General features: G+C 47.9%; 1 protein-coding gene across 1 annotated transcript; it reads right to left on the bottom strand.

Moving 5' to 3' along the window:
* Nucleotides 1-20,825: 20,825 nt before the first annotated feature.
* On the bottom strand, nucleotides 20,826-22,880 carry KCTD11 (potassium channel tetramerization domain containing 11). The gene has a single exon (XM_029581867.1). It carries the CDS (start codon nucleotides 22,628-22,630, stop codon nucleotides 21,788-21,790), a length of 843 nt encoding a protein of 280 aa, XP_029437727.1. The 5' UTR covers nucleotides 22,631-22,880; the 3' UTR covers nucleotides 20,826-21,787.
* Nucleotides 22,881-25,727: the final 2,847 nt, after the last annotated feature.

Genomic DNA, 25,727 nt, shown 5'->3' with positions numbered 1-25,727 from the left:
TAAAAAAAGAAAATTCACTTGTTATGGAGACAGAGCCTAGAACCTTAGAACCATTGCTGAGGTTCCAGAACCCAGCCATAAGGTTGAGCTGTGAGACTGCTTCCATACCTGGAGATGGGTAGCATTCTAGAACCTTAGAACCATTGCTGAGGTTCCAGAACCCAGCCGTAAGGTTGTGCTGTGAGACTGCTTCCATACCTGGAGATGGGTAGCATTCTAGAACCTTAGAACCATTGCTGAGGTTCCAGAACCCAGCCGTAAGGTTGTGCTGTGAGACTGCTTCCATACCTGGAGATGGGTAGCATTCTAGAACCTTAGAACCATTGCTGAGGTTCCAGAACCCAGCCGTAAGGTTGTGCTGTGAGACTTGTTTCCATACCTGGAGATGGGTAGCATTCTAGTATCTTAGAACCATTGCTGAGGTTCCAGAACCCAGCCGTAAGGTTGTGCTGTGAGACTGCTTCCATACCTGGAGATGGGTAGCATTCTAGAACCTTAGAACCATTGCTGAGGTTCCAGAACCCAGCCATAAGGTTGTGCTGTGAGACGGCTTCCATACGTGGAGATGGAAAAAAAAAAAAGCGCGAATCACGAAAAGCAAGCCCAAACTCTTGGTAAATAAGCGGGGTTGGCACCATTGGTAGGGTTACCTGCAGGGATAGGTGGAACCCGTCTTGGATTTCCACCCTGTGCATGCTGGGACCTGTGGTTCCAGCTCCTAAAGGTACAGGAACTATGGGTTCAAGGTGTAAATATTAGTGATACTGCCTGGGAGGTAGGAATAGCTGCGGGATGTTCTGGCTCCGCATGCACCCATATCACTGTCTTTTTATAAAATGGAAAATTTTATTTTATTTTTTAAAGGGGGAGAGGAGAGCTGCAAATGGGACTCGACCAGAGAGCTTTTGCCAGTTTGTTTTTTTTTAATTTCAACATTTTGTCCACCGTGTGAGTCAGAAAAGATCAGGCCTTTTTTTCCTTTGATTACACATGGCTCTTCTCCAGCATGACACTAATTGCAGCCAGAGGGATGGGCCCGAGCATTGATAGTGTTCGACCAGGAATTCCCTGCAACCTGGCCAAGAAACTTTTCCAACACGTGCGGCGAGAAATCCAATACCTCTGGGCTTATGTGGGATCAAGGTCTGTCTTGGAAAAAAACAAGGAGGAAGCTTCCGACCCAAAACAAGGAGGGACGGTGGGGAGCATTGGTGGGCAGCCGAGATGTCAACACAAACACACGCACACTACACACACACGTGTTCCCACGTGTGATTCATAGGAACCGCCCATCCGTGCAGTTTGGAAAAATCCCCCTTCCCCACACCTTCGATCGCGTGCCCGGCCACCCTCCGTCCCGCCCTGGACATGGTCGGATGCATGTTTACAACCCTCCCTTGGTGGCGTGTATTGACCATAAACATACACACACACACACACACACACACGTGGTAACAGTCCTGGAGGGGGTGGCATAGGCGGGATCTGTGGTCTGCTGTCCCAGAGCTTGGTCAGCACATCAGAAACTCCTGGCAAAATACACATATGGGCAGTAATCTCTGCAACCACCACTATCATTGTATCCTTCTGCAACTAGATAGGCAGAAAGAAGGCATTCACAGACGACTACTACTACTGTTTCTATAGTGCTACACGACATATGCAGCGCTATACAAACACACACAAAAAAAAGACAGTCCCTGCTCGATAGAGCTTACAATCTAAAAAGACAAACATCCAGAACTAGAGACGTGGGGCATTTAATAAAGCAAGGCAATGGTGAAAAAGAAAATGCATTAATGAGGCTAAAAGCAGACAATCAGGCCTAAGATTTAAAAGCAGGTGAGGTGGCCACCTCATCCAGGTCAACCCGCAGAGATCGCTCCAGTGCAGAGGCCGTCCTGGCGCTGCAGTTCCTAATTTTCTTAGGGGAAATCGGAGCTGCAACCACAATGGAATAGCAGGGGGTGAGGGCACGAGAGATGCATTGGCAGAGCTGTATGTCAGGGGAGAGAGGTCTGAGTACTGGAATGGCAGAAAGTGCTGCAGGGCAGGAATGAGGTGCGCTGGCAGAGCTGGTTGTGTGTGTGGGGGGGGAGTCAGCACTGGAGGTTGCTGCAGGACAGGAATGAGGTGCGCTGGCAGAGCTCTGTAGTGGGGTTTCAGCCCTGGAATAGGAGGGGGGTGCTGCAGGGCAGGAATGAGGTGCGCTGGCAGAGCTGGTTGTGTGTGTGGGGGGGAGTCAGCACTGGAGGTTGCTGCAGGACAGGAATGAGGTGCTCTGGCAGAGCTGTGTGGGGGGGGGGGTCTGAGCACTGGAGGTTGCTGCAGGGCAGGAATGAGGTGCGCTGGCAGAGCTCTGTAGTGGGGTTTCAGCCCTGGAAGAGGAGGGGGGTGCTGCAGGGCAGGAATATGGGGCATCAGCAGAGCTGTGTGGGTGTTGAGGTCACAGTACTGGAATAGGTGGCGCTGCAGGGCAGGAATGAGGTGCGCTGGCAGAGCTGTGTGTGGGGGGGGGGGGCGGGGTCTGAGTACTGGAATAGGTGGTGCTGCAGGGCAGGAATGAGGTGCGCTGGCAGCGCTGTATGTATGTGTGTGTGTGGGGGGGGTGTCTGAGCACTGATGGTTGCTGCAGGGCAGGAATGAGGTGCGTTGGCAGCGCTGTATGTATGTGTGGGGGGGGGGGGGTCTGAGCACTGATGGTTGCTGCAGGGCAGGAATGAGGTGCGCTGGCAGCGCTGTATGTATGTGTGTGTGTGTGGGGGGGGGTGTCTGAGCACTGATGGTTGCTGCAGGGCAGGAATGAGGTGCGCTGGCAGCGCTGTATGTATGTGGGGGGGGGGCGGGGTATGAGTACTGGAATAGGTGGCGCTGCAGGGCAGGAATGAGGTGCGCTGGCAGCGCTGTATGTATGTGTGTGTGGGGGGGGGGGGGGGGGTCTGAGCACTGATGGTTGCTGCAGGGCAGGAATGAGGTGCGCTGGCAGAGCCTGGTTTTGGTTTGGCTGATCCTGGAAGTCACGCCCTCTGACGTGGTGTTTGTGTTGCCCTCCCACACCCTGCGCGCCTCATGGAGCTCACACTCGGCTTTTGCAAAGATGTAAACAGGGCCCGATTTCCTACTGACAACAAGGTCTCGTGTCTGCACGAGTGAAGCGTCAGGGGGACTGGGGAGGCCCAGGTGCCAGGTCGCCGAGAACACTGCCGACCCCCTTCTGCTGAGTCACTCCTCCGCCCTGTCTGCTTCCTCTTCAGACGCATTGCTCTCGGCCTCAGGGCACCGGGCGCCCTCAGCCTTGAGCTCTTCCCCTCACCCCCTCTTACACCCCTGCCTGTCGCTGGCAGCTGCGGCACCGCATCCCCCTCTCTCTCAGAGGGAGGCAAGAAGCGCCGTGCTGGGTCTGCCCGAGGCCCGCAGGGTCCAGCATCTTCTCTCTGAGAGTGGGCAGTCCAAGATCACAAGCACCTGGCAGCTCCCCAAAAGCAAAAGGAATTCTTCTTACTCACTCCCAGGGATAGCAATGGCTTTCTTTAGTCCCTGGCTGACGATGCGTTACGGATTTTTCCTCCCAGAATGTGTCCAGATCTCTTTTAAACCTCCCCTCCCCCCCCTCCCGTGCTAGACAGCTCCACAGCATGGACCGCACACTCCCCTCTCGCCCTCTGCTTAGTCCTGCATCTCCCCCCTCCCAGCAGCCTCCTGTTTCTCCCCCTCCTACCCTGCTCAGCTCACTAACATCACCCCCCCCCGAGCATCTTCCCCAGCATCCGTACCCTTCTCTCAGGTGGTGCTGTGCCTGAGCAGTGGGCGGGCGGCACCTGGAGCTTTCTGGGGTCTTTGCTGTCCCCCACCCCGAATTTTGGCACCCTAGACAATAGAAGAACTGGCCCTCTTCGTCCTCCTTTTGGCGGGAGTCCAAGCAGCGAATCTGAGCCGTGAGCTGAGGATAATCCCTTCATGGCCTTTCAACCGAGACTGAGAACCTGTACGATATGGGGATGGAGGTGAATAATCTGCCACCTCCCCCCCCCCCCCCCCCCCCCCCCACACACACACACTGGGACTCTGGCCAAACTGGAACGATTAAAATACAAAAACCTGTTGGCAGGGTGGAAGTTGATAGCACCTTCCGTCACGCAGAGCTACCCTAGCGCAAGGAGATGGAGCCCATCAGCAACACAGTGTCTCCTAATAACCATGATGGGGGGTGCTAGGAGATAATGGCATGTCCTGAGTGTAAAGGACAGTGCCTCCAGCAGCCCAGTGCCCCCTGATAACATGCGGGGAGATGCAGCATGTCCAGACTATAAAGGACAGTGCCCGTAGCTGCACAGCGCCCCCTAATAACATGCTGAAGTGTTGGGTAATGGAGTGTGTCCTGGTTATGAAGGACGGTGCTCGTGTTCCTGCATCACAGCGCCCCCTATCACCGTGCTGGGAAATGTGGTGTGTCCTGGGTATGAAAGACAGTGCCTCCAGCAGCCCAGTGCCCCCCTGATAACATGCTGGGAGATGCAGCATGTCCTGAGTGTAAAGGACAGTGCCTCCAGCAGCCCAGTGCCCCCTGATAACATGCAGGGAGATGCAGCATGTCCAGACTATAAAGGACAGTGCCCGTAGCTGCACAGCGCCCCCTAATAACATGCTGAAGTGTTGGGTAATGGAGTGTGTCCTGGTTATGAAGGACGGTGCTCGTGCTCCTGCATCACAGCGCCCCCTCTCCCCATGCTAGGGTGCTGGGAGATGCAGTGTGTCCTGGGTATGAAAGGCAGTGCCTCCAGCAGCACAGTGCTCCCTAACTGCATGCCAGGAGATGAGGTGTGACCTGGAATACCCGCGGTATGTCGCAGGGTAAGTGCCGGGCTCACCAGCTTGTTTGCACAGTTCTTATCTTGAATGCATTCTTTGTTCAGGCCTCTCTCCAGCAGGAGGAGTGCGGTCTGAACAAGTTTTACAAGCACTGGGTGTGTTCCCCGTGACTGAAAGGGTGTCTGAGGATCCCTCCAGGGCCTGGCTCACTTACAAACCTACCGTACCCGCAGTGGCATTTACCAAACCAGCAGGGTACAGACCCAGAGGTGGTGGTGGTGGTGCCCTGGGTTTCCTAGCAAAGGCTCAGCTCACTTTTTAACATTTCATGAGTCTGTGTGACAAGTTAGTCCTGGAATGGCAGGGGGGTGCTGCAGTGGCAACGCTGTGCGTGTACTGGGGGAGTGGGGGGAGCTGCAGGGTAGGACAGGGGCACAATGAAGAAGGCAAAGAGGGACCGGTCGTGCGCTGCCTGGCCCCCTTCTGCGTCCTCCCTCTGACCCTGGACGCACCCAGTCACTCCCCGAGCTGGCCAATAGCTGGGTCTGTCCTGCCCCGGGATCTGTGCAGCCACCTAGGGAAGTGCTGTGGGAGGATGAAGGGAGAGGCTGCTACTGCAACCCTTGCCCCCAGGGTACCAGGTTCCCCTGTGATGGTCCTAGAGCAGATATGAGATACACTGGCAGAGTTGTGTCGGGGTGGGGGGTGGGGGGGGGCTATTAGAATAGCAGAGGGAGCTGCAGGGCAGGAATGAGGTGCATTGGCAGAGCCGTGAGAGGTGTAGCTGTCTTAGTACTGAAATCGCAGGGTGGGATTGGGGTGCGTTGGCACAGTTATGTGGGGTGTGGGGGTGTTGATACTGGAATAGAAAGGGGTGCTGCAGGGCAGGAATGAGGTGCGTTGGAAGAGCTAACTGTGGATCTGAAAGCATCACCCTTTGCATAAACTATTTTACATTTATCGTTGTCGCTCCAAATTTCAAACCTGGGCAGAGCGAATCAGCGAGGAGGCTGGAACACCTCCTCCTTGGTGCTTTTGAGGCTGCTGGCCTGACTCACATCTGGCTCGCATCGTGCATGACTCAGTACTGGGGCAGAGGCCAAGCAAAGGGGCCACCTCCCTCTCTGCTGATAGCTACACCGCCTCCGCTCTGTTATATCATCCACTGATTTTCCCATAATAAGCACACCACCGATTCCTATCCTCTCCTCTCAGCGCTTTCTTGCTTCCATGACTGGAGAATAGGGGTGGAGAATGGGAAGAGATTCTGAACCCCACTTAGAATCCTCTGCGTTTTCCTTCCTGTCTGCAACAGCCCAGGGGAGAAAATGGCCTTGTGACTAAGGGTTAAAGCTAGGACTGGCTCTGCCTGACTCTGATGACCCCGAGCCACCTGGTAACCCTAAGGGTGGGAGATATAAGCAGGCTTGGATCAGACTGTGCCTTGTAATCCTACCCCTACTGAGATCCATAGAATTGTAGTTCCAGTTTCTCTTAAGAACAGCAAGAACTACAAGACCCAGCATGCACTGGGGAGGGGGTGGAGTAAGCTGTTGGTAAGAAGACCAGGCTCAGCCTGCCCACCATGACCAAGGAGCTCTTGGCCAACCCATTCTGAATATTTTAGTCCCTGTCAGATGTAAAGCTCCAGACTGTCAGGGCTCCCGAGTGAATCCTAATTCTTTTCCTTGTATTTTGTTTTTGTTTCACTTTCATCTGTGAGCCTATGGGGTTTTGTAGTCCTGCAGCCCCAATATTGGCAAAAGCAGGACTTATATGCCAGAATCCTTAGACACCAGTGTTTTCTAAAGCAGAACTTGCACTGGATCAGAGGGGCTGTCTACAAAATTGGATGCGTATCTTGTATTGGTCTAAAATAGGCGTGGAAGGGACCTCAGTAGAAGGACAGCTGAAAGAGATACCAGAAAGATAGGACCTGAAGAGATGTCAGGAGGTCATCTAGAATCTCAGAAAGATGAGGCTGGAAAGAGCTTCAGGGGTTCATCTAGAGTCACAGAAAGACAAAGCTGGAAGAAGGTCCTCTAGAGTCACAGAAAAAAAGGCTGGAAGGATCTTCAAGAGGTTATATAGTACAGGGAAGAAAAAATTGCAGACCTCGAGAGCCACTAACAGGCCTGGTCTTCAGGATATCCACAATGAATATGCACGAGAGAGATTTGCATGCACTGCCTCTATTGTAGGCAAATCTCTCTCAGGCGTATTTATTGTGGAGATCCTGAAAACCTGGCCTGTTTGCAGCTCTCGAGGAGCGGAGTTGGCCACCCCCAACCTCTAGGCGGGGTCCTTCATCCCTAAAGCATCCCAGACAGAGGTAACTGTAACCTGCTCTTACAAACCTCCAATGACAGAGATACCACAGGCCCAGGACCAGCCTGGCTTCTGCCTGTAGTCTCTGTAGGTCTCATGCCCGGTGTTCTTAGCTAAGGTTGTGGTCTTGGCTTGCATTGTCTAGAGACCCCACTGGGATCTCCTCGCCATTAGAAAGTTGGCCTGGTGTTTGCACCAGGCAGTGCAGGTCAAAGGAATGTACCACCCCCCCACGGGAGGTTGTGGCGGAGGTAGTGTCCTGACCTTCAGAGTCCACATGGCATTTTGTTTTCACTTTGTTTGTAGGAGGAGGATCTGATTCAGTAGTGCTATTCTTTTTTGGTATTAGCAAAAACCCCTTTGCTGAGAGATATAGGAAGCAATTGGATCAATTTGCTGGCCCAGATCCAGTGGCAAGTGACTGTGGTCGTATTTATTTTTGAATTGTTTTGGTGTATTGTGGTTTTTATTTGCGAGGAAGTTTTCTTTTTTTGGTTCACCTTTCCTGCTTGCGAGAGAGGAGTAGGGGAAGAAGGATTTTCTCCTGTGGTGGTATTTTTGGGTCCTTCAGACTGAAAGATCCCTAGGGATATCTGAGAGGAGGTTGAGAGAGTGAAAGGAAACCGCCGCAAGGAGGAGAGAGCCCTGAGGCTGCATGCTGGACTTTCTGCTTCGGAAACACTGGAGAGTTTTTGGGAAAACAAAGGATCAAGCAGCGAACTCTCCTGGTATTTGCAAGGAGAACCCATTCCACTGCACCCCAGGGAGTCAGTTTTCCATTCAGAGGGAACCCTGGGAAAAGATCAAGGGCCCACAGAGGCAGATCATTTCAGATTTGATTCCATTGTGATTATGGATGGGAGGAAAAGAAAACATATTTGGTGTCAATTTCTATTAAACAATCAGAACAGTTAGGGTGTTCCCAAGATAAAAACTTCTGTGCGTGTCCAGTCTATTTATTGGCCTTCACCGGGCAGGTTGTTAATACAAAAAAAAATCACACTTTGAATGTGTATGCCAATGCCAGAAGTAAGATGGGAGAGTTAGAGTGTATAGCAGTAAATGATGAGATTGACATAACTGGCATCACAAAAACCCAGTGGAAGGAGGATAACCAATGGGACAGTGCTATATCAGGGTACAAATTATATCGCAATGATAGGAAGCATCAACTTGGTGGGGGTGTGGCACTTTATGTCCAGGAGGGTATAGAGTCCAACAGGATAAAGTTCATACAAGAGAATAAATGCTCAGTAGAATTTATATGGGTAGAAATCCCGTGTGTGTTGGGTAAGAGTATAGTGATAGGAGTATACTACCATACACCTGGCCAAAATGGTCAGATAGATGATGAAATGCTAAGAGAAATCAGGGAAGCTAACCAGTTTGGCAGTGCAAAAATAATGGGAGATTTTAATTGCCGCAATATTGACTGGGTAAATGTAACATCAGGACTTGCTAGAGACATAAAGTTCCTGGATGTAATAAATGACTGCTTCATGGAGCAATTGGTTCAGGAACCAACAAGAGAGGGAGCTATTTTAGATTTAATTCTTAGTGGAACGCAGGATTTGGTGACAGAGGTAACGGTGGTGGGGCCACTTGGCAATAGTGATCATAACATGATCAAATTTAAACTAACAACTGGAAGGGGGACAATAAGTAAATCTGCAGCTCTAACCCTAAACTTTCAAAAGGGAAACTTTGGTAAAATGAGGAAAATAGAAAAAAACTGAAAAGTGCAGCTGCAAAGGTTAAGTGTTGAACAGGCTTGGACATTGTTTAAAAATACAATCCTAGAGGCGCAGTCCATATTTATTTATTTATTTAGTGTTTTTTTTATACCGACATTCACGATAGGCATCACATCATGCCAGTTTATATATTCCACACATTAAGAAATGTGGAAGGAAGGCAAAACGATTACCATCATGGTTAAAGTGAGGAGCAGAATGATGCACAACTGCCTCTACAGAGGTGCACACACACCTACCTGACCTTGTGCTCAGTGAAGACCTAAAATCACATTTTATTTTAAGTTAGCCAATAATTGGGAGTGCTTTTATTGCTGTCCGTTTTTTCTGCATTATCTGTGTTTTGCATGGTTTGAAATCTATTTTTATTTTTACTAGTTTATTTATTTAGTCATTTTATGTACCATCGTTAAGAAGATCACAGCAGTTTACAAAACAGCATTCATAGTCTTGGTCAACATTCATATTTTAGGTCAACATCCATAGTAAATACATATTCTGGTTCATATTTCAGGTCAACACAACAGCTTATATATAATCTAGTTCACATTCGTACATTTTCTAGATAGTTCAAGATCTAGTTCATGTTCATACATTTCTAGGACAATACACCTTCAAATATAAATTCAAATTCTACTAACAATGCGCTTTGCATCATTCATTGTTTACAGCTAGCTCCACTAGCATTATCTTTGGTACTGACCTTGACGTTATCAGCATATTGTTATTTTATCTTAAGTCATATGCTTGTCTAAAGAGCCATGTTTTCAGTTCATGTTTGAAATTCTCTCTTTCTGTTATCTGGTGGAATGACTCTGGGAGGGAGTTCCACAGCTTGGGGCCTTGCTATGGAGAACATTCAGTCCCTTATTTGCATTAGGTGTGTGTTCCGAGTAGAAGGCACCATTAGAAGTCCTTTGTTTTGTGATCTTAGGGCTCTCTGTGGTGTGTAATGTTGAAGTGTCACTCCCAGTAAGCATGGATTAATATTATTGATGATATTGAAAATTAGAGATAATACTGGATTGTACAAGAAGCCAGTGCAGGACTATCAGCGAGGAGGCGATGTGGTCACATTTCCTTGTCCCTCGTAAAAATCTGGCTGAGGCATTTTGTAGTAGCTGTAGTGGTTTTAGTAGTCCTGAGGGTAGGCCGAGTAAAAGTGAGTTGCAGTAATCTAAGTCTGAGAATACTAGTGCGGAGGTCCTGTATTGTTAATAAGGGTTTCAGCCTATGTAATATTCTCAGCTTGGGGTATCCTGTTTTGATTAATTTGCTTATGAGCTTTTTCATAGTGAAGTTCTCATCGATCTGTATTCCTAGGTCTCGTACTTGATCTGAGGGAGTGATATTGATAAGTCCTAGGTCTAGGGTTGGCGGTTTGATTATCGTGATATCACTCCTTAACCATACTATTTAGTTTTTTGGGTTTTTTTTTGGGGGGGGGGGGGTAGAGTTAGTTTCAGTTGAGAGAGTTTTTGCTGTGTAGTCTTCATGTATGTTGACAGATACGATGCATTTTTTCAAATGTTTTATTGAAAGGGATGTAGAATTGTATGTCGCCTGCATATAGAAAGAAGCTGATTCCTAGATTTGCTAGTAACGCGCATGTAGGCAGTAAATAAATATTGAATAATATAGCGAGAGTGCTGAACCTTGGGGGGACACCTGTGTCGATAGGGAAGGTGTCAGATATGTGGTTGCCCAGTTTGACTTGGAATGTCCTACTCTTTAGGAAGGAAGAGAACCATTTGTTAACATTTCCGTCTGTTCCAATTTCTTTCAGTTAGTGGTATAATAGGGTATGATAATCTGTGCTGAATGCTGCTGTAAGATCAATTAGTACCTGGATATGATTCATTGCTGTCAAACCCCTGTAGTACAGGGTCAGCCAAGGAAATGAGTAGAGTTTTTGTTGAGTGATTTTTTTTTTTTTCTGAATCCAAATTGGTTTGGGTTTACTATATTATTGTCTTCTAGGTGGTTCTCTAATTGTGGCATCACTGCTTTTTCTAGGACTTTAGTGATGAAAGGCTGGTTGAATATTGGTCGGTAGTTGACCCAATCGTCGTTTCTGCCAGTTTTATTTTTTTATGATTGGTTTAATCACAGCTTGTTTTGCCCTATCAAGGACCAAACCTTCTGCTAGCGAATGGTTTAATATGGTAGTGAATATCGGCGTTATGGACCCTGGAAGAGAGAAGGTGCAAGGGAGATAGGATACAGATCTCCAGATATCTGAAAGGTTTTAATGATGCACAACATTGGAAACTATAGAACTAGGGGTCACAAACTGAAGCTCCAGGGGGAACAAATCAGAACCAAGATCAAGAAATATTTCTTTGCGGAGAGGGTGGTGGATGCCAGGAATGCCCTCCCAGAGGAGATGGCAAGGACGAGGACAGTAAATGAATTCAGAAAGGCATAGCATAAGCAGTACGGATCGCTAAAGGCTGGAAATGAAGGGGTAACCTAATTTGGCTTACAAGTGTAACATCTATGCATAGGGGTAACCTGCATGGAGCAGCAGTTAATTGCTGGGCCGTCTGGATGGACCATTTGGTCTTTACCCGCCATCTTTATTATATTAGATTAGTTCAGGGGTGGGCACTGGATGTGGTACGCTAAAATTTCAGTAAAATTTTGGGTAAAGTCGTGTGGTTGCTGCCGTTTTAGTCAACTTGGATACATATAAATAAAGATCAACCAAAGGGCTCGCCTACAATTTTTTTGTTGACCTTTTTTTTTTTTCTCTAGGTTGGAAAGCTTTGGACACGTGCGAAGCTCATAAATAATAAAATGAATGATGACCCACTCGTTGTCGAATGGGCCCGCCCTCTTACCTGTCTGAAGACAAAACTCCATTTTAGTTTCACTCCTGTGCTAGCACTGCCACCTCCTGGCCAACAGTCGGTGACACAGCCTGCGGGGTCAAATGCACTCATTCCATCCTCTTCGTATCTCAGACCGGCCCATAAGTTTTGGATTCGAGAGTGTCCCTGCTCCTGACCCACGGGCCTATCCCTCGTCAGGGTGCAGGCCTCCCTCTTGCTCCCTACTGCCCGGCTCTTCTTTCCACATCTCCTGTCTGGGTACAGAGTAGGGCAGCAGGCATGGCCAAGACCCTCCTCTGCCTTTGCCAGTATTTGAGCAGTAGGTTTTGCATTTGCCCTCTGATGCAGCTCTGATGCGGCCCCTAAACCTATGAGGACAGGCCTTCTTTTACTGATCCCTGACTTCTCTGTCCGTCTCCAACCGGTGTAACCTTACTGCCCAGGTATGCGGCCCTCATCGTTGATGGTGGCAGAGTTGAGTTCTTCAGTTCTTCTTGCATCTTTGGGTTTCCGGTTCAGCTGGGATCCAGCACCTTGAACCTTCATCCCAACCAGCCTGAGATTTTCCTCCTGTGTTATAGCTCCCGCCCCTCCCAATGTACTTTGATTTATTCATGGCAATGGCAGTCCAGAGCTGGGAACTGTGTACCAGCAGGGGTGGAAGTACTGGGGGTGGGGGGAGCAACTGATGCAGCTGCACAGGGGTCCTGCAGGGAAGGGGGTCCACTGGCACAAGAGCTGGCTCACGTGTGGGGCCTCCCTCTGGCAAGAGAGGAGCAGCGAGGCTCTGGCGTACATAAGAACACAAGGCTTGCCATACTGGGTCAGATCAAGGGTCCATCAAGCCCAGCATCCTGTTTCCAACAGTGGTCAATCCAGGTCACAGGTACCTGGCAGGATCCCAAGGGGTAGACAGATTCCAAGCTGCTTATCCCAAGAATAAGCAGAGGATTTCTGCAACTCCACCTTAATAATGGTTAATGGACCCCTTTCCTCCAGGAACTTCTCCAGACCTTCTCTGTGCAGCTACACTAACAGCTTTTACCACATCCTCTGGCAATGGATTCCAGAGCTTAATTATGCATTGAGTAAAAAAATATTTCTCCTATTTGTTTGTCTTAAATGTATTACTTAGTAACTCCATTGTGTGTCCCCTGGTCTTTGTATTGCTTGAAAGAGTAAACAACTGATTTAACATTTACTCTTTCCATTCCACTCATTATTTTATAGATCTCTATCATAGCTCCCCTCAGCTATTGCTTCTCCAAGCTGAAGAGTCCTAACCTCTTTAGCCTTTCTTCATAGGGGAATTGTTCCATCCCCTTTTATCATCTTGGCCGCCCTTCTCTGTACATTTTCTAATGCTGCTATATCTTTGAGATGTGGTGACCAGAACTGCACACAAGATGAGGTCACCCCATGGAGCGATACAGAGGCATTAAGATATTCTCTGTTTTATTCTCCATTCCATTCCTAATAACCCCTAGTATTCTGTTTGCTTTCTTGGCTGCTGCTGCACACTGAGCAGAACTTTTCAATGTATTATCAGCGATGATACCTAGATCCTTTTCCTGAATTGTGACTCCTAATGTGGAACCTTGCATTGTGTAGCTATAATTTGGGTTACGCTTCCCTAAGTACATCACTTTGCACTTGTTCACATTAAATTTCATTTGCCATTTGCATGCCCGGTCTCCCAGTTTTGCAAGGTCCTCTTGCAATTTCTCACAATCCTCTTGTGATTTAACAACTTTGAATAGTTTTGTGTCATCGAAAACTCGATCACCTCACTTGTTGTTCCCATTTCCAGTCACTAATAAATATATTAAAAAGCATCGGTCCCAGAACAGATCTCTGAGGCACTCTACTATTCACCTTTTTCCATTGGGAAAATTTAACATTTAGCCCTACTCTCTGTTTTCTGTCATTTAACCAGTTGGCAATCCACGATAGGCCACTGCCCTCTATCCCATGACTTTTTAAGTTCCTAAGAAGTCTCTCATGAGGGACTTTGTCAGATGCTTTCTGGAAATCCGGATACATTATATATACTGGCTCACCTTTAGCCATGTTTGTTTATGCCCTCAAAAAAATGAAACAGAATGGCGAGGTAAGACTTCCTTTGGCTAAATCCATGTTGGCTTTGTCCCATTAAACTATGCTTATCTATATATTCAGCAATTTTGTTCTTGATGATAGTTTCTACCATTTTGCCTGGCACAGACATCAGACTCACAGGTCTGTAGTTTCCTGGATCACCCTTTGATCCCTTTTTAAAAATTGGTGTTACATTGGCAACCCTCCAGACTTTAAGTACCATAAACAATTTTAATGATAGTTTACAAATTACTAATAGCAGGTCTCCCTTTAATTTCTCAGTTCTTTCAGCACTCTGGGATGTATACCATCTGGTCCAGGTGATTTGCTAGTCTTTAGTGTGTCAATCTGCCCTATTACATTTCCAAGTACACTGAGATTTGTTTCAGTTCCTCTGAATCAACACCTTTGAATATCATTTCTGGTATGGGTATATCACTTACATCGTCTTCAGTGAAGACTAAAGCAAGAATTCATTTAGTCTCTCTGCTATGGCCTTGTCATCCCTAAGTGCCCCTTTTACATTTTGATCATTTAATGATCCAACTAATTCCCTCACAGGCTTTTACCTCAAATGTACCTTAAAAATGTATGTTTTTGCTTCCACGACAAGCTTCTTTTCAAATTCTCTCTCTGTCTTCCTTATCAATGCTTTGCATCTGACTTGCCAGTAATGATGCTGTTTCCTGTTTTTTTTCATTTGCATTCCTTTTCTGTTGCTTGAAAGATGTTCTTTAGTTATTATAGCGTCTCTCACCTCACCTTTTAACCATGCCAGTAGTCATTTAGCCTTCCTTCCACCTTTTCTAATGGGTGGAATACATGGAGGCTGGGCTTCCAAGATGGTATTTTTAAACAACGTCCATGCCTGATGTAAACTCTTATTTGCTAATTTTAAAATGAGTGCATGTGCTTGCCCATACTCGCGCGTATCAGTGTGCGAGTAGAGACATGCTGCTGCTGTCATATCCCGGAAAATGAGGAGGGGGGCAGAAAGGAAGGGAAGAGTATTTTTAGCATTTGGGCGGTGCTTCTGCTTTATATCCCCGCCGGCTTTCAAACCAGCCAATCAGCGAGTGGGAGTTAGGGAGAGCTGCTAGTGTCCACCAGCCCCCCACCTTCTGGGGGGGGGGGAACTTTCAGGTGGCATCGCCAGGGCATTCTGGGATCCGTAGTCCCTGTGGCACCCTCTCATGATGATGATGACGGTAGTTTCCTCTTCCTCATCCACAGCACATGCAGTCCTTTGAAAAGAGGAACCAAATCGCCCATGCAGCAAATCCTGCAGGACCTCAGATCGCTTCATGACACAGTAGCCTAGTAGATGAAGGCAGAAAAGCCCATCCGTCCCATCCAGACTGTCCAGTTGTTCCAGTCCACACAGCTGCCAGCCATGGAAGCTTCATCACTTTTCTTCCACTTTGAACCTTCACTGTCCTGAGCAGACGAGCACAAGTCGTTCTCACACTCAATCTAACATCCTCAAGCTTCACCAAAACCAGTGAGGCCGCTGCCCGAACGTCCAGCCAGCTAGATTCCTGTGACCTGTCTGGATGCACCTGGCCATCTCCATGTTGTTTGGTTTCTGAGGGAGTTGTGGTCTGTTGTTCGTACCGTGGGAGGAGGATCAGTACCAACCTGACTCCCCCATGGCCTGCTGTGCCACCAGGTTTGCTCAGTCTCTCCAACCTTTTCCTACCGGGGTCTTCCATGTCTGACCCAAGCCTGTCCAGTGCTGGGCCTCCCTGGCTACCTGTCTTTGCCTCCTTTCTATTGGATTCTTAATGGTCCCAGATTTAATACTCAGGCTGCCTTCCATTTCTTACCACCAAGTCGTATAACATCCACGCAGTCACAAAAGCTAGTGAGGCACCTTGTCCAAACGATATCCGGACTCATTGCTGGTTGGGTTTTGTCCTTGGTCTCACCTTGCGGATTATGCCAGCTTTCTTGGAAGCCTGATGCCACCGTTACCACCGCTGCACCTAGGGTTGTAACTGCCGGTCCGTGCGGGTTAGCTGGGAGTTTAAGCTCAGCAGCTCAATGCAGCCCTACCACTGCTCCAAGGTTTAACCAACCCCGATGTGGTTGCACCTTCTCTCTCTCTCTCTGCCCCCTCGGCTTGTGCTTTCCAGTCTGTGGCCCTCCAGGTTTCATATGCCTGAGAAATGCTTATGGCCTTACCTCCTCTCACGTCTGCCCCGAGCAACTTTGCTTTCTGCCACGGTTTTGGCTGTCACTACCTCTGCCGGCAGATTATTCCAGGCGCCATCTACCACCTTCTCAAAGGAAGTATTTCCCCCATGTTGATTCTGACTCTCTTCCTCCCTGCAACTTCATATCTTGACCCGTATCCTTGGAGAATTTCCCCTTCCTGCACTTTATAAAAACCTGTCACATATTTGAATGTCCCTATCATGTCCCCACTATTCCGTCTTTCCGTCAGCGAGTGCATTATTCTTCATTACCATTGTAACGGGTTTATCTGATTATCCTGTTTACATGTTTTATTATAGACTAGTGTACTGCTTTGATGTCAGTGCTTTTATGTGGGCTGTTCTGTTTTAGATGTTATCTGATGTTTTATCCAAAGTTGGTTGTTGTTTCTCCAGTGTTAATTTTGTGTTTTATTATTGTTTCCTGGTGTTATGTTGTGTTTGTATTGCATACCACTGTCCTCCGCCTTGACCTGACTTAGGGAAAGCGGGCTACTCGTACAGAGTGGACCTGATTTGATGATGAATCACGTAAGCCCTACTTTGTAGGGTTTCGGTGGCCCTGTTCTGAGCTGCTTCCGCCCTCCCCATGTCCTTAGGAAGCAGTGGCCCCCGGAACCGAAGTCAGAACTCAAAAGTAGGGTTTCTCCTTAGGCGGGGCCGCTGCGAGAGTATTGGCACGGTTGGCAAACCTTCAGTCATGCACCAGCTCCCCCTTCTTTGCTGGTATTGACTCTGGCACAGCAACCCCTCTCCTTGTAGCAGGATTGAGCCGCCCCACCCCTAAATTTTGTCACGCTAGGCGACCACCCTGTCCCTAGTGACCTAGGCAGAGACGATATTCCCTCCTCCTTCCTGCCACTGCTGTTTCTACGAAAGCAGTTGAGAATGCCACTGCCTTTCCCCGATGCTTTATTGCATCGCTTGACTTACCTGCAGGTTCTCTGAGCTCTCAGATTTTTAATTTTAAAGAGATGAGCCAGCCGGCCTAAGCCTTGAAATACAGCTCAGTTTCCTGCGGACTGATGGATTTCCTCGGACTTCAGTGCTGTGAGCCTTTGTTCACAGCTACCCTGGGAGGTTTCCCCTCCGTCCACCCCCTATCTAGCCCAGCCATAGCCGTGATAGTCCCGGCACGCAGCTGCCTGGCTCTCTGGCAGTAAATCTTTCTTTTTACCTTTGCCAGATGGCCAGCGTAGGTCAGATAAAATGCTGCCACCACAGAGTCTTAGCAGGAGGAACCAGCTGGTCCTGCGCTGGGCTGCGACACAGGGAAGAACTGGCTTGGGATTGGGCCATGCGGGATGCTGGGCAATAATTCTCTAAGAGCAAGGGCGAAGAAACTCTGGTCCTCGAGAGCTGCAAAATTAGCTGGGTTTTCGGAATATCGCTAATGAATATGTAGGAGTTGGATATGCATGGATAGATTTTTTTTGTATGCAAATCTATTAGGGATATTCTGAAAACTTGACTGGTTTGCAGCCCTCAAGAAGCGGAGGTTCCCCACCCCCTGTCCTAGAGCTCTGACAGTGGAAACGAAGCTCTGTCCGACAGGTCAGATGGTCACCTGGTCCCTACCCCATAAGCACTTACAATCCTTGTTTGAATGCAGGGAGGTCGAGTGACTTCATCAAGGCCATATGGTGAGTTTGGGGGGCAGCGGTGGGACTGGAATCTGTATCTGCAGGCATCACAGCTCTGTACTCACAGCTCTGGGTCACACAGAACGATTTGGGACAGATGTGGGATTGCAGCCTGAGCCTGCAGGTGCCGCAGCTCTCAGCACTGGGTCGCACAGTGAGACTGGGGGCAGCGATGGGATCGGAGCCGGAATCTGCAGGTATCATAGCCCAGGACTCTTCTTAACTTAACAAAATCATTTATTGAGACAGTTTCACTACCGTGGCCTTTCAAGAACAAGAAGCCAGTGCTACAGTAGGGAACGTTATTTGTAAAGATTATACAGAGTGACAGGGCTGTGCCATCCAGGGCACTCAGCAGAGGAGAGCTTTCTCTGCGCTGGAGAATGCAACAAGTTCAGCCTCTTTCTGTCCCTCCACCTGCTGGTGGAAAAGAAAACAGCAGCAAGTGAGAAGGGGAAACAAGAGGGTCGTTTACACGGGCCCAAATCCCGACAGCAGGCATTGGCTTCCTTTAATTCCTCAGATATAAAACGATCGTCCTAAAAGTCTCTGTAAACTCTTGTAGGCAGGATCAAACACTTCTGTGGTGGACAACGTCCTGGAGGGTTTCCTATCCGCAATGTTAACTGCTGAGCTAACTTAAGCCTCCTGACGCCGGTATCTGGGACCTTGCCGTGGCAGGAACCAGCAGTCCTTGCGTGGAAAGAGTCAGTAACACGGGACGGCGAGCTGAGGCATTTAAGTGGTGATGCATCCAAACATAAAATACAAAAACAAAACCCCCACACTTTGCAAAGTTAAACTAAGTGCTCTGAAGTACTCCCTCTCCCTTGGCTACCCCATAAGCATTTATATGGGAAAGAGGGTCATAGGGTAGGGGTTTGCCACTTCACTGACCCAGGTCAATCTGAACAGCCAGGGCCAGTCCGGGTTCTGCCCTCTTGCATTGCAGGGAGATATAGTCCTACCTTTTTGTAAGGAAATAAGAGCTTCAAATCCGTGCCTGCAACAGGGCAAAAGCAGGACCGAATCAGCTTCTTCGGGTTGACCTGGGTGAGGTGGGAACCCCCCAGGTCACAAGCTGTAGGGTTGACCAAGCAACTCCAGGGACTATGGGCAGGCTAATCCAGGCCTGGGTTTACCTGTGTGGCATCTCTGGGACATTGTCGTTCGAGTGTGTCTAAGAAAAGCAGGAACTACGATTCCCAGGATGCCCTGGATGGAGGGGGGGGGGGGGGTTGAGGGGTAAATAGGCCTGGCTCAGCCTGTCCCGCATGACATGGAGCTTGTTGGCCAACCCTCAACATATATCACATCACGCACATTGGTATCTGATTGGCTGAGGTGACTAGTGATGTCATGAATGACATACAACGCAGATGCCAGCAGCATGCATGTGTGTGATGTCGTCATGCCATGACACCCTGGCTGCCCTCCCCCCCCCCCCCTCCCCGCCACCACAAAGGACATTCATTAAAGAGCTGGCGGGGGGGGTGGGGGGTGCAGGAGAGGAGGGGGAAGAATAAATAAGCAAACTTACAAAGAAAATGTATTTGTACCCCGCCTGTGGCTCTGCCAGCAGGCATACAAGCTAAAAATAATAATATTAATTAATAAATAAGCAATTAAATAACATCTTTTCCCCCCTTCCCTTCCCACACAGGGCCGATCAGGCAAAACCAGTGAGCCAGGCTGTTGTGGGACGACGTCTCAGCTAAGGAGGGAAGGAATACTTAAAACCCCCCTTGGCTTTGACTTCAGGCCGTGACGGGAGTGTTCACCCAGTACTGGTGGCGTGTATGGGCCTGCAGGCCCGACTTAGCTCGGAAAAGTCAACTACAGCATGGCCTCATGAGGCTTGGCCCATCCCTTCTATTAACTGTAAACCGTGACTGGTCTCACCCCTAAATAGCTCCTGTCCCTCCCATCGTGTGAGGAACTGGGGGAAAGGGTGGAGCCAGCAGCTAATTAGTCCAATTAATACATAGAAGCCTTCACTAATTACACAGGATGTCAGCATATGGAATGAGGTCAGGGCTCTCCCCAGCATCACAGCGGCCACCCATGTCTGGAATCCGAGAAATCGGACGGGAGAGCCAGGGCTTGGATCAGCCTGACCTAACGTATCCCAGAGGTGAGGGACCCCCTTTCATTCCACTTCCTGCCGGCACTCTGGTCCCTGCTAAAACTGATTTCACCATTCCCCTTCTTCCCTTTCTCTATCCCCTCTCCCTCCTCCTCCTCCCTCTATGAATCCCCCTTCCTTTCTCTCCTTTTCTCTCTCTCCATCCTCTCTGTCTCACTTTCCCAGCTCCCCTCTTCCTCTGTTACCCCTTCCCTAAGTTATGTCCCCTTCTTCCTCTTGTTCCCCTCTCGCCCCTCTTCCTCCCTTTCTCGCTTTCTGACCCCTCCCCCCCCCTCCCCCTGCCCGCTCTCTCTGGCTCTCATGGGTGCAGCCGGGGAGGCCTCCATTGTTTGCTGGAAGCATCCTCCAGGGGTTGCCTGGGAAACGCTCCAGGCAAATGCTATGAAAACAAAGGATCCCTAGGCCCCGAGCAACCACCAGAAATCCCTCCTGGAAACAACACAATCCCCCAGGCCGGCCCTCATTATAGCCCTCCACGTCCCCAATCCCCTCGCTCCTACGTCCTAAATACACAAACACACCACCCCCCCCCCCCCCCCCACACACACACCAAACTTCCATGTCAGTAGGAGAAAGCCGAGCCAGTCCTGGATTTACTCCCAGTGCGTGCTTGGAGTTGTAGTTCTGTTTCTTAAGGAACTGAACTACATGTCCCAGCATACAGTAGGGGGAAAAAATCCCAGGATTGGCTCATGGTAACCCAGGCGGGTTGTAAATCTTACAAGTGTGAAGGCAGGCTGGGAGGAAAGGATCACCAGACAAACCCTGGCTTTGAAATCTTTTCGCTGGCCAGAACCATTTCGGCCTCCCCCCCGGCACACAGGGGCAGTAAAGTAACCCCAGTACAAAAACACAGGAAAAACAATGCAATCCGTTCTTTCCCGCCGAGCCAGCCCTGATGATAAGGCCTTGTGCTGGAAAAGGATTCCCAGCGCACCAGAAACCGCTCTGAAACCAACTTTGGCTGCGCTGGAAACCGGTGCGAAACTGGTTTCAGGGGGCATCAGAAAGCAGAATTTGAGGGAGGCAGTTGCGCTGGGGTCTTTTTTTTTGTTGTCTCTCCGCCAGTCAGGAGGAGCGCAGCGAGCAGAACTTCCTAAGGTTGAAGACATTCCACTTTCCCCTTCAGCTTTTGTGTCTTTTGAATTGGGAAGTTTGAGTGGGGCATGTGAAAAGTTCTTCTCCTCGGAGGAGGAGGGCAGCGCCAGAGCCGGGTCTGCAAAATACGGGCACAGCGGGGGTGGCCGTGTGCGTGAGGTAGTTGTGAAAGCACAGTTAGGTGAATGTGAGTAAGCGTAAACGTGTGTGTGCGTGCGTGTGGGTGTCTGTGCACATGTGGATGGACATGTGCGGTCTGTGTGTGTGTACGTGCATGTGATCCGTGTGGTGTGTGCGCAGTAAGCGTGTGTGTGATGTATGTAGTGAGCGTGTGTGTGATTTGTATTGTGTGCGTGTGATTTGTGCAGTGTTACGGGCATACGTGCGTGTGATTTATATAGTATGCGTGCATGTGTGTGTGACTTGTGTAGTGTATGTGTGTACATGCGTGTGATCTGTGTATATTGTGTGCATAGTGTGAACATGCGTGTGCACAGACAGAGCTCTCCTGTTTTCCCTGCCAGATTCCTTTTGCAGTGTCCATACCCACAACATAATATGCGCTATCAGCGTACGCTCGAGGTTTAACCTGAGTTTTGGCAGGGTCGAAGTGATACTTCACCCAGGTGAACGCACCATCTTCCAGGACGGTTAGGAGGTTAAGCATTAATCTGAGCGAGTCCTTATCACGAGGTCCATGTCGGTTCAGCCTCACTGCCACCCAGGCGCTGGGAGCCAGCTGGGAATAACTCGGAGGGGATAGAGATGTCCACGCACGAATCCTTGTTTTGTACATCCCAGGGCCCGCTTCTCAAAAGCAGAGGGGGGCGAGTGACACAACTCCCCCCGCACCAAGAATGGATCAGTGCCGGACAAACCGCAGCGACCTGGAGTTCAGGATGTCCTCTGGGTCTGGGAAGATGGACTCGATCCGGAAGCCCTGGCGCAGGGCAGTCTTTAAGACTTCCTCGAGGAAGGCCCCGGCGCTGGTGAGCTCCTGACCCTCGGGCACCACCCGCAGCCGCTGAAACCTGTGCTTGCGATACTCCACCTGGGGCAGGTCTGGGGGCTGCGGGGCCCACTCCAGGCGCAAGTGGTGGTCCTCGCCCCCGTTCTCCTCCTGGTCATCAGCGTCCTCCTCCTCCTCCTCCTCGCTGCCGGGCGTGCCGCAAGCCAGGCGGGCCCTCAGGAGCCTCAGGAAGCTGGCGTCGGTGCAGAAGAGGTTGGCCGTGTAGATCTGGATGTGGCAGGTGCAGAGGTCGTAGCTCTGCGGCCCCTTCTTCAGGGTGAAGTGCAAGAGCCGGCCCTGGCGGTCCACGTCGGCATGCAGGATGGCGTTGCGCTCCCGCTGGCACCTCGCTTCCTCCTCACGCTGCCGGATCTCCTCCAGCAGGGGTCGGATCTGATAGAAGTCAGCCTCCCGCCTCAGCAGCGCCAGTTCCCGGTAGCCCTCGGGCAGGTCCAGCCGGCCCAGGCGCAGGAAGTTCAGAACGTGGCGGAAGGTCTTGCCGTCGCGGTCGATGAAGAAGCGACCGCCGCCATCGGCCCGGGCAGGGGGACGGAGCCCGTTGAACATGGCCCCCAGCATGGAGTCCGGGTACTTGGTCAGCGTCTCCAAAGTAGTGCTGTAGAGCTTGCCTCCGACATTGAGGGCCACAGGGCCCCCAAACACAGGGGCTCCGGTCTTGGGGTCAAAGTTCAGCATCTCTCCCCCCAGGATGAAAAGAAGGAACGCGACCCTCCAGCGACTGAACAGTGAGGAAATTCTGGAATGAGGCGGCTCCGGTGACACTGGAGGCTGCCGTCTTGCCGTGTGCGCCGCTGGCTGGCAATGAAACACTTCCCGGGCGGAGGCAGAGAGAGAGAGAGACAAACACAGGCCGGGCAGAGCACCTGCCCCCAGGAAGTGAGCGAGGGCAAGTGAGGAGCCGGCTGGCACGTAGAAGAGAAGGAGGCGTGGGGCTGGCAGTGGCTGCAAGGGAGGAGTCACGTTTAAAGAGACAACAGATGCGGGCTCTCGGAATCCCTAGCAGGCAGCAGGGCCGGCGCAGGAAGTTTAAAACCAGCAGAACGAGTCGCTCGGCTACACAGGACCTGCCCCTGCCCTGGCCTGTGCTCGCACTCTTTGTCACAGCTTTCCTTTTATATTCTAATATTCGGTGTCCATGTATGTGTGTAGGCATATACTGGACATACAAAGAGAATATTACATATATTCTAATATTCGGTGTCCATGTATGTGTGTAGGCATATACTGGATATACAAAGAGAATATTACAGATATTCTAATATTCGGTGTCCATGTATGTGTGTAGGCATATACTGGACATACAAAGAGAATATTACAGATATTCTAATATGGTGTACATGTATGTGTGTAGGCATTACTGGATATACAAAGAGAATATTACATATATTCTAATATTCAGTGTACATGTGTGTGTGTAGGCATATACTGGATATACAAAGAGAATATTACAGATATTCTAATATTCAGTGTACATGTGTGTGTGTAGGCATATACTGTATATACAAAGAGAATATTACATATATTCTAATATATGGTGTACATGTGTGTGTGTAGGCATATACTGGATATACAAAGAGAATATTACAGATATTCTAATATTCGGTGTACATGTATGTGTGTGTAGGCATATACTGTATACGCAAAGAGAATATTACAGATATTCTAATATGGTGTACATGTATGTGTGTAGGCATATACTGGATATACAAAGAGAATATTACAGATATTCTAATATTTGGTGTACATGTATGTGTGTGTAGGCATATACTGTATACGCAAAGAGAATATTACAGATATTCTAATATGGTGTACATGTATGTGTGTAGGCATATACTGGATATACAAAGAGAATATTACAGATATTCTAATATTCAGTGTACATGTGTGTGTGTAGGCATATACTGGATATACAAAGAGAATATTACAGATATTCTAATATTCAGTGTACATGTGTGTGTGTAGGCATATACTGTATATACAAAGAGAATATTACATATATTCTAATATATGGTGTACATGTGTGTGTGTAGGCATATACTGGATATACAAAGAGAATATTACAGATATTCTAATATTCGGTGTACATGTATGTGTGTGTAGGCATATACTGTATACGCAAAGAGAATATTACAGATATTCTAATATGTGTACATGTATGTGTGTAGGCATATACTGGATATACAAAGAGAATATTACAGATATTCTAATATTTGGTGTACATGTATGTGTGTGTAGGCATATACTGTATACGCAAAGAGAATATTACAGATATTCTAATATGGTGTACATGTATGTGTGTAGGCATATACTGTATATACAAAGAATATTACATATATTCTAATATGGTGTACATGTATGTGTGTAGGCATTACTGGATATACAAAGAGAATATTACATATATTCTAATATTCAGTGTACATGTATGTGTGTAGGCATATACTGGATATACAAAGAGAATATTACAGATATTCTAATATTCTGTGTACATGTATGTGTGTGTAGGCATATACTGTATACGCAAAGAGAATATTACATATATTCTAATATTCAGTGTACATGTATGTGTGTAGGCATATACTGGATATACAAAGAGAATATTACAGATATTCTAATATTCAGTGTACATGTATGTGTGTAGGCATATACTGGATATACAAAGAGAATATTACAGATATTCTAATATTTGGTGTACATGTATGTGTGTGTAGGCATATACTGTATACGCAAAGAGAATATTACAGATATTCTAATACGGTGTACATGTATGTGTGTAGGCATTACTGGATATACAAAGAGAATATTACATATATTCTAATATTCAGTGTACATGTATGTGTGTAGGCTATACTGTATATACAAAGAATATTTCATATATTATAATATGGTGTACATGTATGTGTGTAGGCACTGGATATATAAAGAGAATATTACATATATTCTAATATTCAGTGTACATGTATGTGTGTAGGCTATACTGTATATACAAAGAATATTACATATATTCTAATACGGTGTACATGTATGTGTGTAGGTATATACTGTATACACAAAGAATAGTATATATATTCTAATACGGTGTACATGTGTGTGTAGGCATATACTGTATACACAAAGAATATTACATATATTCTAATATGGTGTACATGTATGTGTGTAGGTATATACTGGATATACAAAGAATATTACATATATTCTAATATTCGGTGTACATGTATGTGTGTAGGCATATACTGTATATACAAAGAATATTACATATATTCTAATATACAGTGTACATATGTGTGTAGGCATATACTGTATACACAAAGAATATTACATATATTCTAATTTTCGGTGTACATGTATGTGTGTAGGTATATACTGTATATACAAAGAATATTACATATATTCTAATATACGGTGTACATATGTGTGTAGGTATATACTGTATACGCAAAGAGAATATTACATATATTCTAATATACGGTGTGTATGTGTGTGTAGGCATATACTGTATACACAAAGAATATTACATATATTCTAATATGGTGTACATATGTGTGTAGGCATATACTGTATACACAAAGAGAATATTACATATATTCTATTACGGTGTACATGTATGTGTGTAGGCATATACTGTATGTATCTTCAAAGAGAATATTACCTATATTCTCTCTTGTATTTTTAACCCCTTTGTGTATTATTTTGGTAACATGTACAAATTGTCAGGCCATGATGGTTTCCCCAATTCTGAGATTGGAATAAAATGGTGTTTGCCTTATATTAGGGA

The sequence above is a fragment of the Rhinatrema bivittatum genome, chromosome 16 (genome assembly GCF_901001135.1).
Source record: "Rhinatrema bivittatum chromosome 16, aRhiBiv1.1, whole genome shotgun sequence".
NCBI lineage: Eukaryota > Metazoa > Chordata > Amphibia > Gymnophiona > Rhinatrematidae > Rhinatrema > Rhinatrema bivittatum.
The sequence above is the reverse complement of the archived record's forward strand: the minus strand, read 5'-3'. Positions and strand labels throughout refer to the sequence as shown.